At 37.8% G+C, this 14,267-nt stretch overlaps 1 protein-coding gene across 6 annotated transcripts in view; it reads right to left on the minus strand.

Annotated features, from left to right (window-relative positions):
* The window catches only part of ZNF704 (zinc finger protein 704), a 134,928-nt gene that overhangs the window by 102,365 nt on the left and 18,296 nt on the right, over positions 1-14,267 (minus strand). For 5 of the 6 annotated variants that reach the window (XR_001877935.1, XM_017834569.1, XM_017834566.1 and 2 more), the window contains exon 2: positions 13,866-14,113. Coding sequence is in view for 5 of the 6 variants with exons in the window: in XM_017834569.1 (XP_017690058.1) it covers positions 13,866-14,092 (227 nt within the window). In the remaining variant the exon portion in view is untranslated. Of the gene's footprint in view, positions 1-13,514; positions 13,595-13,865; positions 14,114-14,267 lie in introns of those variants that run through there. The other variant, XM_017834568.1, reaches the window with a different exon arrangement.

Here is a 14,267-nt window from a genome sequence, read left to right on the forward strand (position 1 = left end):
ATGTACATATACACATGTGTTTCAAGAAAAATCTTTACCAATCAGCATCTAGATTTCTGTAATATCATTTATAAATTCCACAACCTTTCTCTGCAAGTTAGGTACTGCAGGTGACGGTCAGACCTTTTTTTCGTCAAAATCAACTATGGAAGATGTACAAAAGCAGAGCAAATTTGCTTCATGACAGCAAGAGCAGTCCAGTGCACGTACACCTTGGCATTACTCACTCCATCTCCAGTCCTTGTCCTCCAGAGGTAGCTGCCCTACTAGGTAACAAACAATATTTTCCGAGAGCCTAAAAAAGGGCCTGGTTTCGTGTGCTGGGAGAAACGAAGGTACTGTTAACCCTGTAAAATGTAATTTCCATAACAGATATCCACTCAGGTTTGTGCAGAACTGGCAGAATGGAGGGCTTCTGTAATGGTCTAGAGATAACTATGCACGTTTTTGATTTAAGTACAGCATGAACAAAAACCAACTCATTAGACTTAGCAGCATATACTGACAAAACAAGTTTGGGAACAGAGGAAATTATCCATCTGTTCATAATGGTTCTTCTCCAGGGTTTTTGTTGTCTATCTTTCACTTGGCTTGTAGGGCTTGGTTTGGGGTATTTTGTTTGGCATTTTTAGACTGGGTTTTTTTTGTTCTGTTTGTTTGTAGTTAGAAAGATAAGCTTCTTCAAAGTCTAGTGTTTTCTTTATGTTGTACTGTTTACAGACATTGGAAACAATTTGTCCCTCACTGCTTACACAAAGAAACTAATGTGTATGTTGTTTGTGGCCTCACCACCGGTGTTACTCAGCAAATTTTAATTATCCTGTTGGTGATTTAGAGTTCTGTAGAAACATATCCTAGCATGTATACACATCTGCCCTTGCTTATTAAAGTCTGTTAGTTTTGGCTAGCTCACATACATGAATATACTTCCCACCAACCAAAGCAAATTTTGAACTTCAGTCTGTTGTTCACTGTTTTCTCCCGAACAAAAACTGGGTATAATCAGCTTATATAACAAATGTTGATAATTTCACAAAAACAGTAGTGAAAAAATGACGACTAGGTTCATGTATGTAGTTAGCCAGATTTGCTTTTTCCCAGCTACTTCCTTCCCTCCATGAGCTTGAACAGCTCTTGGGAGCCTTCCTTTGCAATGTGGTGGGGCAGGCAAAGGTTACCTGGATATTTTCCAGGCACACAAATACACTCAATGTATAATATGAGAACCATGTAATTCCTGAATTCAGCACAATACCATTTATCCACACTGTTTAGAGAATACATCACATAAGCATGAGGAGATTTGAGGTATATCCTTTGGAGAGGAAGAAAAATGTTTTCCTCACTGGAACTGAAGGGAATATTTTAGAAGTCCAACTATGAAAAACATAAAGTATTCAAAAGAAGGCAGGTTTGGAGAGTTGCTGGCATTCTTAAGGGATGGCTAGAGAAGAGGCATACCCCCAGAAGGAACCTGGGGAGAACAAGTGGGAGGAAGAGAATACACAGCGATAGGTGGGAGGTTGTAGAGCACAGCGAGTCAACAGATTTTACAAAGCAGGAGGGCACTCCAGGCCAGACGCTTTTAAGTTCTCATGACATCAAGGGATACATTTAGCTCAGACAAGCTTTAAGTTTAAAAAGTAGGTAAGAAAGGCAGAAACACACAGAATGGCTTAGTATTTGCCCTCTGATATAGGGGATGAACAGAGGGAGAGCTTGTTTTCAGTTTTGAAGTCTGATTAAAGATTTTATCTTCCATAATTCCTGTTTCTGATATATTTGATAGCAAGGAAGTAAGCCATACTTCTAGGACCACTGAGAGGCAAATACCAACAAAGCCAGCAGCACTTTAAATAACACTGATGGTGCTGAAGTACTGTGATTAACTGAAGTTCCTTTATGAGGATTGTATTTTACCAGGCATATACAATAAAAACTGCCTAGGAGCCAGGGTTTCCTCAGTTGTACCCAAGCAGTCCCCTCCATCTCAGGGGGATTTCACCGGTGAAAGGAGGCCAACATCCACTTCTGTGGAGGCTGAGCTGCAACCATGACCCTGAGGGGCAGCAACTGCTGAGACCTCAATCCTTGTCCCACAGAAGGAAGCCATGGCTGTGCTGGGCAGCACTGGTAGGTGGGACATCTACTGAGCCCTCGTGGTTTCTTTAACAGCAACTATATTTTTCCCTGGCTCATAAATCCAACTTCCCACTGCAGATTGTTGCCTCTCATATTCCTCTGCCATAATAATGACAGGCAAACTCAACACTGTGAACAGTCTGGATGTCGGCACAACAGGTTGTCAAAAAAAAAAAAATCCCAAGGGAAAAAAAACAAACAACCAAAGATAACTAAGAACATTTGCTGCATAATGTAATTCAAAGCTTCTATCTGTAGGACCAATACAAGCCATGTTTATTATGTCTTAAATTAAGATGTGAAAGCTTGGTTATGCACTGCTTTATCGTTAAGGATTTATTATAAGTGTAATGCATATCTAGCTGAGTAAGACCCATATTACACATTCAATGTAGATTTTCTCTCCAAGCTTCTTACTCAGATCAGAACACAATAAAATGACAAAAATGTGCATTACTCTGCACATAATTCCTTCAGAGATTAGCAAGAGAAGACTCACGTATCTTCCTTTGTAATACTTTAAATTTCTGTCAACATCATGATAAAATATATACCACAAAATACAAATCAGTGTAACCACAAGCCTTTTTATATGACATATTTTACAGGGCTTTCAACATCAATTAGAATTTTACTATTGCTATTATTATTCCTCTGACTTAAAAGTACTCTAGCTAGGTAGAAGTAGAAACATTAGTTCATAAAGGTTAAATATCAGCAAGACATTTCTTAAGATATAACAGATGAAGGCACAGGTATGTCACCAAACACATGCTTACCCTCCACTTACATATATATATATATATGTATGCATACATCCACAAACATATTATTTAATAGTTACTCTGCACTTACTGTGAGAACTACTCATCTGTAATCTTGGAGCCAAGGGCCCAGCGCATCCTACGAAAGCAACTACCATTATGTAAAATAAATTAAGCAACAGTGAGAAGCAAGAGATACCATGAGGATGCCCCATACTAATAGCCTTGGTATGTGGAGAGAGGAGGACAAATCATTTAGTCCAAGAGGACACTGACATGGGTCCATGACTTCAGGACACAGTTCTCAGGAGTTAACAAGCTAGGAAACAGCAGCCAAAATATTCTTTCTAAATCATCAGCACAGACCTACCAGGAAGTGACATCAACCCTTTTTTTCCACACTCACTTCTCATTAGAAATAAATATAAAACCAGGCCCAGCACACTCTCTTCATCATCTTTTCCCTTCTCACCAAGCCAGGTGAGGAACCCCCTCACACCAAGACATCAGGCGCACAGTGCAGCATGTGGCACTGTGTGTGTGTATAGGAAAGTACTAAATACCCTTTTTAACAGCTCATTTCACTGCCTGCCTCAGCTTAAAGGGAGGAACAAATTGGACATACACACTGAAAACAAAAGAGATCATTCAAATTAAGGTGAAGGGGGGAAAGCAGGCAGACCTACTCGAGGGAGCACAAGTCTGGGAACACAGTATAGGATGAATGTCCTTCACGTACAAAATTAAGTAAAAAACTACCAAGTATTTTAATGGAGGTTTTCCTGGAGAAAGCATTACCTAAACACAGGCTTAATTTCATTGTAAAGCTGACAATAACGACAGCACGTCTACTGGTGGAAATATCACTCTTTGTTCTTCCTCAAACAAACAGCCATGACATTAAGTTTTGAGTAACAAACCAAATTAAATTAGGAGCAAATACGAGCAACAGGTACAACAACTTACAATATAAGGAAAAATTTTTAAAAGCATCAATTGGCTATTGACTCCATTTACCATCTGGAATACTGCTGTTACTATAAAAAAATACAGGTGTCAACATAATAGCAGCCTCAGTGCAGTACGCTGGTGTTGATGCTGCAGAGGACAATTAGGATTAACCCAGCTCAGGTGTCCCAGGGGCTTCTGGTAGAGTCCTGGAGAGAAGGATGGACAACACTCTGCTACTGTATTTTGACAATGCTGTTCTATACTTTTTGCTCAGTTCCCCAAGAAGGTTATTTTGAAGATGTGGTTATCAAACAAACCACTTCACATACATAGCCAGTAAGAGAGAATGTTTTATCCTAAAATGAGAATGAACAAATGTTTCTAAACATTAGTTCTATGCAAAGTGTAAAGATACATTTGCTTGGGAATGTTATTTTTAGTAAAATGTCTCATTTCATTTTTTACTCTATGGATGGAAGAGCAAGGTTCTTTGGGATGTACTTTCTCTGCCAGGACAACTAACAGCAGAACTTCATATTTTACACACAGCTTCCTCCTTGTCCTCTGAAGATGCTACTACCTCACTTCTGTTCACTGGGTACCAAGCACACATGGCCCAAGGTCACTTGTCAGATACAGCATCAGATCACCTGCAGGAATTCTTGTGGTAGAATTTAAAATACAGACCCATGCAAAACTGCAAAGCTCCCTGTATATTGAGCTCAACTAGCATACATGAACGACAAAAACTGTTTTTTATTGTTGGCTTGAGAAAACTATAATCAGCTTAACTCTTGCGAACTTCCAAAAAGCAACTGTTCATCCAGGTATGGAACTAGGCTTTCCACAGGGAACAAAAGCCATGCTGCAACTCATATGTCCTACATATGCGGTACCATGTTACCAAGTGCTGCTTCAGTAACAAAATCACAGGGTTTTTTTATTTACAGACCAGCAAATGACCAAAACGTGCAGAGGCTTCATGCAGACCTTATGTATCTAGCAACACTTCTGTTCCATCTTTTTCCCAAAATGATCAGGGAGAGGGAAGAGTCATAGCTTATATTAAACCATGCAGATCAGTAAAACCACAAGAAGATGTGGTTCTGCTTCAAATAAAAATAACCCTTTAGAAATAAATGTCTAATTTACGTACATATTCTAATCTAGATATTGTTATTTCAAAGTGATAAGTGTTCCATTCTTTGACAATGCTCCTATTGTCAGAAAAACTGAAGTAGTAACAGGCAAAACAGGTATCTGATGCGTATAAATCACCATATACTAGAGATTAGAAAATATGTCTTATAGATATAAATAAAAGACACCTTAAAATAGCCTTCTATCTACAGAAACCAGTTATACAGCTTACATACCACAAGAAAAAAATAGGGTTATATGAGTTCCATTGTAGTGTATTCTCTTAGGGATACAAACAAAACACAACTCGCCCTACACAAGCATATTACTATACATGGAGAAAAGTCAAACTTTCTACCTCCTTTTTTCAAAATCTGTAAAATTAATGTTTTCATGCAGATGATACTAAAGGAGTTAAGAGAAAAACTTCTAAAAATATTTTACAAATAACAGTCAGCAATACAACTTCTCGCAGAAAGGCAGGCTTCATGTCTTGCTGACCTCAATGATATAACATCAAATACCACTGCATAAACTAGGATATTTTAGTTTTATAGCATTTAAATAAAATTACAGCTATGAACACAGCTATAATGTGGGTATCCTGTGTAACCACATATATGGTAGCCCATTCTTCCACGTTTCACAGATACACAAGTTACAAACCACAGACCCACTGACTTTTTTCTTTTTCTCAGCACAGATGGCATTTCAAGAGGAATTTTTTTTGTGCCACAGCTAACACGAACCACAAAGAAATTACTCTTATTGAATATGCCTGCTGTTGAAGAGTGTTTTGAAATTACACTCAATTTTTTAAGGGAACTGAAGAGCTGAGAACAAGCCATGCATTCACATCAATGGCTAACAGATAGAGCAGCAGTGCTGACTGAATGCAGCTCTTCATGAACCAGTGTCTAATGGTTGCTGCAGATTAGGGACATATTTTTCCTCTGTGCCATTTTAGAGGATTTCATTGAAATTTGCTTGGAAATGAGATCATTGTCTGTTGGCAACTTCCATCACAAAGATAAAATTATGTAGCGCTTTGTCTTGGCTACCAGTGGAAGAAGATTTTAAAAAGAAGTAGTTGCACTTCAATAGATGAAGACAGATCTTTCTCAGCAGTGCTTTGAATATGGGATTTCCTAGAGAAATGGGAAACTTATTTACAGGTGTATGTATACATGCACAAGCAAAGCCTTCTTTTGAAAATAATAATTACCTAAAATAATACAGACTCCAATGTCAGGCAATACAGCAACTTAGCATTACCACACTTAACTGCACAATCAAATTTTCACACATTTTATTTTTCACTGGGTAGGTAGCTAGTCTACAGTTAAAAATATGGACACTAACACTGGCCAAAAATTCATATGGCTAAGGTCACCAGATGGTGTTAGAAGTTCCCTCCTCTAGCATTAATACTATGGAAACCTGGGAACAATGAACTAAGAGGTCTGTGTGATGACCAGGTGCTACAAAAAGTCCCACCAAACAGCCACTATTTCTTGAGAAGAAAGCTTCATCCGTATTCTTGTTAGGTCTATCACTTTTACATCACATCCTGATCTCACAGGACCAAGTACAGTAAACCAGGCTCAAAGACTACAGTCACACATAGTTGCTTTTATACCAAATTGTGTGAGAATCACTGTGTAATGCAACATTACAAGTACAGAACAGCAAAAGCATTTTGCTTTATTAATGAGTTTCCTATTCCTGCTGCTTTTAACATTACCAGGAAAAAATACCTCAAGAGTAACATTAGCTAATCCAAAATTTACACTTTAACAAGTATACTATGTTGTCAAAATCCTGATGGATAGGCCAGCCAGAGTATCCAAGGCAAGTGGTGAAAAAATAAATTGTGCTAGTCACAGACTGCTGTAACTGTAGCTGTAACTGATTGAATATCATGGGGATGTCAGTAACACAGTCAAGTATGAGATATCTAGAAACTCTCAGATCTGCACACAGCACAACACAGAGTGGACAAAAGTCCACTGAAAACCAGATAGATTATGCACAATTTCAGAGTAAATTTTTCTACAGCTGAGAATGTTACACCTTTTTCAACAAACAATCCTATCCAACGTGTTGCTGTGGCTCTCTGGCAGTGGGGACTTCTGAACGGTAACTCCTGAGTCTGTATCACTCAGCTATGAAACACAAGCTCAACCGTCCCAGTAGGCAGCCACCTTAGAATGGGACAGCCTTACTATGTTCCCCAGCACTCTTGAGACTTGATCCATCTCACCACTTGAAAGGTGAGTTTCCAACAGTTTGCAAGCTGTCAGGAATGCTGTCATCTCTCTCAACATCATGAGAAGCTGGTTCAGCTATCATAGCAACAAATAGTATGCACAATCTGGCAAGCAACCTGGAAGATGGCCTTCCAGTAAAATAAGCAAGGTGACTTGCTTGGTTTGGCTCTGCAGTAACTACTTGCAGAGTTTTTATTTGCAATTTAATCTACAGTTTTCAATGAAGTTTCTGCTACACTGCTTTTTCTGCAGTCAGATGAAAGGCATCTAGAGTTAAAAGGATGTATACAGTCCTTCTAGAATGCAAAGAAAACAGCATCAAGAAATAGGTTTTTATTTCAAAATGTGCTAACAGACCAGTTCTCCAATTGCTCTTTGGATAAGACTCTTTTTTCCCACTAAGATCCTAGAAGGCACCACACCTTTTTGTAGCAGACCATGATGGCAGTTTACCATCAATATTAAACATAATCAAGCTCTAATGACTGCTTGGGTGAAATTCAGTCAAGTTGCACACAAATTTAACTAAAGAAGTCTAGCAAAACAAAGCAACAATTTACTACTTGAATAATTAGGTGGTGTGCGGAATTGGAGAAGCTGCTTTCAAACGTATGGTATTGCCAACTATCAGCACTTTTACAGAATCCCTGAAATATGGGAATGACTCTGTGAGTAATTCTCATTACAGAAAAACTATCAAACAATCAAAGTTTCTAACTATCATGGACATAGAGAAAATGAAATTTAAGCAACAGGAGCACCCAACCTATAGGATGGTGAAAAAACTTGAAGAAAACCTCACATCTCAATGAAGTGCTTTTGGGCTAGCAGGAAAACTAGAGAACGCAGAAGCTCACAGAGTTAGAGTCAATCACGCCAAAGCACAGCTTGGTTTCTCCGCCTCTTGTTTTCATCCAGCTTCACTGAAAAGCCTCAGCAGCCAACAAATAGTTGATGCCCTTTGAAGTTGCCCCATCAATCCCCTCTGCAAAAATTGTGAGCGATATAGGAAAGGAGCTCCCCCAGCTGAACTAAAACAGATGGAGAAGAATAATAGACGACAATTTCTGAAAAAACACCACCTCTGGATAAACAGAAAAGCACAACTTGATCATCAGGCTCTTCCCTCTGCAAGCAGATTGGGAAGTCCTCCTAGTGAGGTTATCATAGTTAAGCAGATACTGCTTTTGATCTTGGAGTCAAGCTCCTGGAGATTTCTGGCTAAGAAAATATGCAAATGTTTCCACTGGAATGCATGATGCATAATCAGTCATGCCCAGCAGGCCTTACGGATCAACAACACACTCTCTAATCAAATGGCTGCCCAGAGCTATGTTCCTGGAGAGACCAGGCAAGAAAATCATTTAGGGATGAAAATACATCACTGTCTGTACTGTTTCTTTATAATGATGGTCAGAAAACACGGCTGCAACACATTTTGCTCCAACTTTCTGTAGCTATTCTAGAAAATCTAAAGAGGTAATGTCAGAGAAAATTCCTAGAGATATTTATTTCAATTATTTCACATAGTCTTCATTATAGTAGATAAAATATAGGTACATGAATAAAAGTTATTTTTGCAGTAATTGAGCAGCTTTTTCAATATAGAAGCAACTCAAGATAGTAAAATCCAATATATTGTCATGGCATATGTCACTTCTTAGTAACAGTGAACCAGAAGAGCACAAAAACTAGGTTTTAAGCATAATAATTATTTTAACACTATATAAGGAAGTGCTTAAGCAGCTGAGGTTTAGCATTGGTTTGTCCTTTAAGAACACAAAAAATGTAGAAAAAGGTAGTTACAAAGTTTATCTTTTATTCTTCTTTTCAGGGACAACAGAGTACAGTAGGACTGGGGAAAAGAAGAATGATGTGATATAGTAATACAAATTTCACAATATTTTGAGGTCATCTAGCAAAAGGTTAACAAAAGCAAAACTATTCAAACATTCCCACCCATCAGAAGGATAGAAGTGATGCCTTCCTAGTTCCTTCTGGGACACCCAAACAACACCACTTATGACACTAATGCATTTAAGTTTTGAAGGGTTTCCAAGTACCACTCATCAAAACACTTCTGTCTTAAGGGTCCTTTAACCCCATCACCATTTCCAGACATTTATTCCCACATTTTACTTTAAAAAAGGGAACTTCATCCCTTGTTCTCCATTGCTCACTCTTCCATCCTTATTCCTCCAAGATGCAGAAGTCGTCCCCCTGTGTACGTGGCCTGCACTGGGTCCCTACTCACACGCTCATAACCCCTGTACCAGCAGTCCAGGCTATTTCACATCTTTCTTTCTGACTTTCTTTGGAACTAAGTCTGCATGATGGTAAGTAACCGGTGAAAATACAAATAAGCAAGAAGGCTCTGTTAACTTCCACACTGCTGCCTACTGGGGACATCATCTCTGATTATATCTGACCTCTACAAATGTAGCTGCCTGAAACACTGGTGGACCTGGGCTTGTTTCTGCCCACCAGACAAGGTGATTAGTCCCTCAGTGACACCGTCTCTTTACGAAATGACCTTTCACTACTCAGATTTGTGCATCTGGCTGTGTTTGATTGCTGTTTGAACTGGAGGTCAACCTAAAGCATATTTTCCTCTGTTCTACAGATAACATCTCAATTCTCAGAGATAATTGCAGTTCACAGTTGAGTGGTCAGACCGCTTTCTCCAAGACTGCAGTCCTTTATGCATCAAAACTACCAATAAATTTACACGTTAAAGGGAAAGTAAGGAATTCAAATTTCCTTATTATATCAATTCATTTACTCAAGAGTTTCAGAAGTAGGAAAGCTATTTAACTCATATAAATTTTGTTCAAAACGACCAAATGAAGAAAGACGAAAAGGGAAAGACTTAATGCTGTTAACCTGTCATTTCATTTTTGCATTCCAAACATAAAAATCATTAAGAAAAAATCATTAAGAAAAAGTCATAGTCTCCTCCTGTTTTAATCTAAAAGATACTTCCAGTAGACCACCTAACATAGAGAGAAAGGTCCACAGTATTTTTGCAAGATGAAATAGAAAATATAAATAATGAACTTAAAAATGTAATTTAATTTCAATCTTAAAATTCTCCTGCATGCAATAATATATTTATTTCAGGTCTGCTGCACTTAGCCTGACACTATTACATTAAAAAGCTGCCTTATGAAGCACCCTGAATACGTCACAATTTTGATGGTAAAACATCTCCTTTGTGAAGCAGAGACTCCAGTTCAGGTACTTCTTCCAAATACAACAGCAGAAGAACCTGAACCCACACCTGCCAGGCTCCAGGTAAGTGCATAACTATTGAGCTATTAAATAGTATGGATCTACCCCTTCTCTCCAGATATCATTAAAAGCCAAAACTGTCCTTTGTTTCCATTGGTTTCCTCTTCTGCATGTGCACATCAGACTGATGCGGCAAAAAAATGTGCAACCTGCTCTACAGTTTCATCTCCTGTATTTTCAGAACACCTGACTACCATTCACCTAAAACACTAGGACTGAGCTAAGATATTTTCACATTTCTAAAATTTCAGAGTCTATAAGCAATAATGAAAGCCTGGCAACTGAATGTCTCAAACAAACATTTATTATGCTGGTGTTTTCTGAACTGTTATTTTTAGATACAGTGCCTCACAAAGATTTCCATTCTTATTCACCGAGACCCTTAAAAACAGATAAGAAGGGATAGACTTTGTTTCATTTTGTGGTCAAAACGAAGCATGTTTATCCATGCTCTTACCAGCTATTTTTGCAAATACTTTTTCAGAGCTCTCTTGGAGATACTCATATGCCCATGTTAATAAGAAATCTGCAGTTTGGTAAACTTCTTTCTCAAAATCACTTAAATATTGTCTTGGGTTTAGTGGGATACTGTAAAATTTAATGTTACCCTTTACTTCAGCATAAGAAGTGAAAGAGTAACCCCCTCAGCTCCACTAGGGTTTTAAAACAAAATAAATAGTAAGCTTCATTTCTATAGCATTTTCCTATTTCAAAATAATAGATGAATTTTTTTTGTAAATAGGGTGTATGTAGCAGTAAGAAACTGAAGACCATATTAAAGCCCTTATTTCTCCCATGCCTTTTTAAACATCATCTGATTAATTCAAGATGATCTTCCACAATTGGTTGTGACCAATCTGCAAAGGTAGATGGATGTTCCCATCAGAGGAGAGGACAGTCAATCCAACAACTCCTGCTAGGCGGCAAAGGGAGGAGGAATTCACCTCTGAGGAACACGCAACTCTATCAGCACAGTTCTACACAGAAGAGTGGAAGGAAGGACGCAAGAGAATTTCAAATGCATGGACTCTTCTTGGAGAATATGATTTAGAGATCAAACTGTGCTGCACAGGAAGAGAAACCGAGCACTTCCTTCATTACAACAACAAATATTTAGGAAGATCTCCAAGGAAAGGTTTAAATGTTCTTCCTGTCTGTTATGGACAAATGGCTCAATAACTCACCTCAGATTAAAAGGAAAACTTGACCCTGACTGCAAAAATGTAGCAAGAATGACTAAAGTGTTTATTATGGTATTGAATTTAGACTCTAAGTTTGTTTTCTATTTCATTCTCTAATTCTCCTAATTCTGGAGCTCAACCTGGATGTCTGAAAACATGCAACAACATAATATGGTAATTTTTCTGTTCCCAACAAAATACAAAGAACAACTTTAGAAGACATCTTTGCAAATGAACTTATATCCTATCATCAAAAGTAGTCTGTGCTCTCAAGTGGTGTCACAATTACCCTTAAGAAGGCATTAAAGATATTTATTCATCCTCTTTTCCAGCTCATTCGGGAAAAAATATCCATCCCTCCAAGGAAGGATGATCTTGCAGCTATGGGAAATTGGAGCTCGACTAGTACTTCAAGTGGATTATCTGCATGAAGTCACACAAAAATATACTTAAATCTTGTACTTTATCTGTCTGAATTGTTAAATGGAAATGCTAACATATGGTTTGAGTTGGCCTGGGTGACTTCCTGAGGTCCCTCCTGACCTAAATTTTCTGGTGATCCTATTTGCTTTGAGACACACAGGATGAATGAGAAGGGCACTCAGACATTATGGGGCTGATTAATGGGGAAAATCTCAGATAAGTATCTCAATATTTTTATGTTTTTAATGCATAGCTTTTTACTAGATTTTTATGGGGGGAAAATCTTGTCAAAATGCTCATGAACTCTGTGTTTTTCAGAAGTGTCATCTATGAGATCCAGAGGAAAACAACACCCTGTTCTGGATGATATGGCAGAGCCTGCTGGTTTATGTTGTTTTTTTAGAAAGTCAACATACCAAAAAACAACTAAGCATTCATTTTGACTACAAATTTTTTAAGTGGCACTATAAAATCAAAAAGCCTTTCACTGAATATTATGTGCAAGTTAAACTCCCAGGCAGGTTAAGAGAAAAATCTTTGCAGACAGACTGATGCCAACATGAAATCATGAACAAAAAAAAGAAGCAGCACTTGTCATCTTGCAGTGCAGATTATTCAATTTATTGTCAGTTTTTCACCAATGATAGAAAAGATTCTGTTCAGCATTACTGGATATGCTTCTTTATTATATTAATGTTCAGCATTTCCTTGAGGAGTCATTCTCTTTCAAAGCAGTAACGTCTTTCTGAGAAGTTCAAGGTTCTAGACTCTGTAATTCTGAAGGGCCTTCACTTTAAATCACTGGCCAGTATTAAATTCTCAGTTTCTCCAGATTATCCTTCTCTCTTACTACTATTCCACTTAAATATGAGGAAGAAAAAAACCCAGATAAATATACCTCGAATTTCTTGCTGTGATATATGTCAGGCTCAGATTAAAGAACAACTATTTTTTTTCAAAATAATTCACTATAAATTGAGTGTAATGCACAAATGCAAATGCTGAAGACACAAACATGTATGTGCATTTACAACAGATCCTCAAGGAATTAATTAAGAAATTAAAGGAATTAAAAAGCAATACCAAAATCCCCAAATCCCCCTTTTGCATAAATTTGATTTCCCTGCACTTTTCTTTCCTCACCACAGTTTTCTATGAACCCTTTTCCTAGACCACATTATGACCCAGATGTATACCCGTACAGGGATATAACAGAACATAAGATACCACATCCTCACTATGCACTGCACATTCCCATGAGTATAAAGTGCTTGCAAGCATGACAGTAAAAATATTTTAAAAAATAAATTGCTAGCAGGTAAGATGTTTCTGTGTCTAATGTAGAAGATTACTTCTCAGGGTGATGCTGGGTCAACAACCTCTTCCTCTTAAGATACATCCTCTTCTGCAATTACCTCAGCTACAGCAGGTTCTAAAAGCAAAAACATTAAAAAAGAAATACAAAGTCCTACTCTGCACATGGTCTCAGTTTCTGCTACTAATGTCTTTAGTTTTCTAGCAGATCTCTCAAATAGGGGAGTTGTGAGTGACTTAGGACTGCCTGGGCATGAATACTAGTCTTAGCAGTTCGTAGTGCTATTTACGAAACTTGCATCTAATATCCCATAAAAAAAAAAAGACATGGAAAAAAGAGAAAAAAGCTTAAAAGAAAACATAGCAAAAAAAACTTCAACTCTTCTTACCTTGCTGGAGGCACATCAATATTTGAAGAAACAACCTTGCGCTTCTGTTCCAGAAGACAAACAGAACGAGTGTTTTCCTTTTCATACTCATGAGCTCTATTTAGTTTTTTGGTCTCTGCTGTTTTTAAATCTTCCTCCTTTGTGGCAAACAGGAGAAACTGTTGGTCTGGCAGTTTTTGACTGATGTCACTTTTTACATCCTCCTGTTGAAATGCAGGGAAGGTCATTTCACGCTTGATGTTGGCTGCCTGAAAAATTGAAAGCAATTATTAAATTTTCCTCTAATTCTCCTAAAATATAAGGGGGGGGGGAATCCAATACCCACAGGCATTTATTTCTAATTAGTTCTCTGAATTAGTGAATACCATTTGTTTGCCCTTCATAAATTCAGACACTGCCATT

This window comes from Lepidothrix coronata, unplaced genomic scaffold (genome assembly GCF_001604755.1).
Source record: "Lepidothrix coronata isolate B3197 unplaced genomic scaffold, Lepidothrix_coronata-1.0 Scaffold235, whole genome shotgun sequence".
NCBI classification, from domain to species: domain Eukaryota; kingdom Metazoa; phylum Chordata; class Aves; order Passeriformes; family Pipridae; genus Lepidothrix; species Lepidothrix coronata.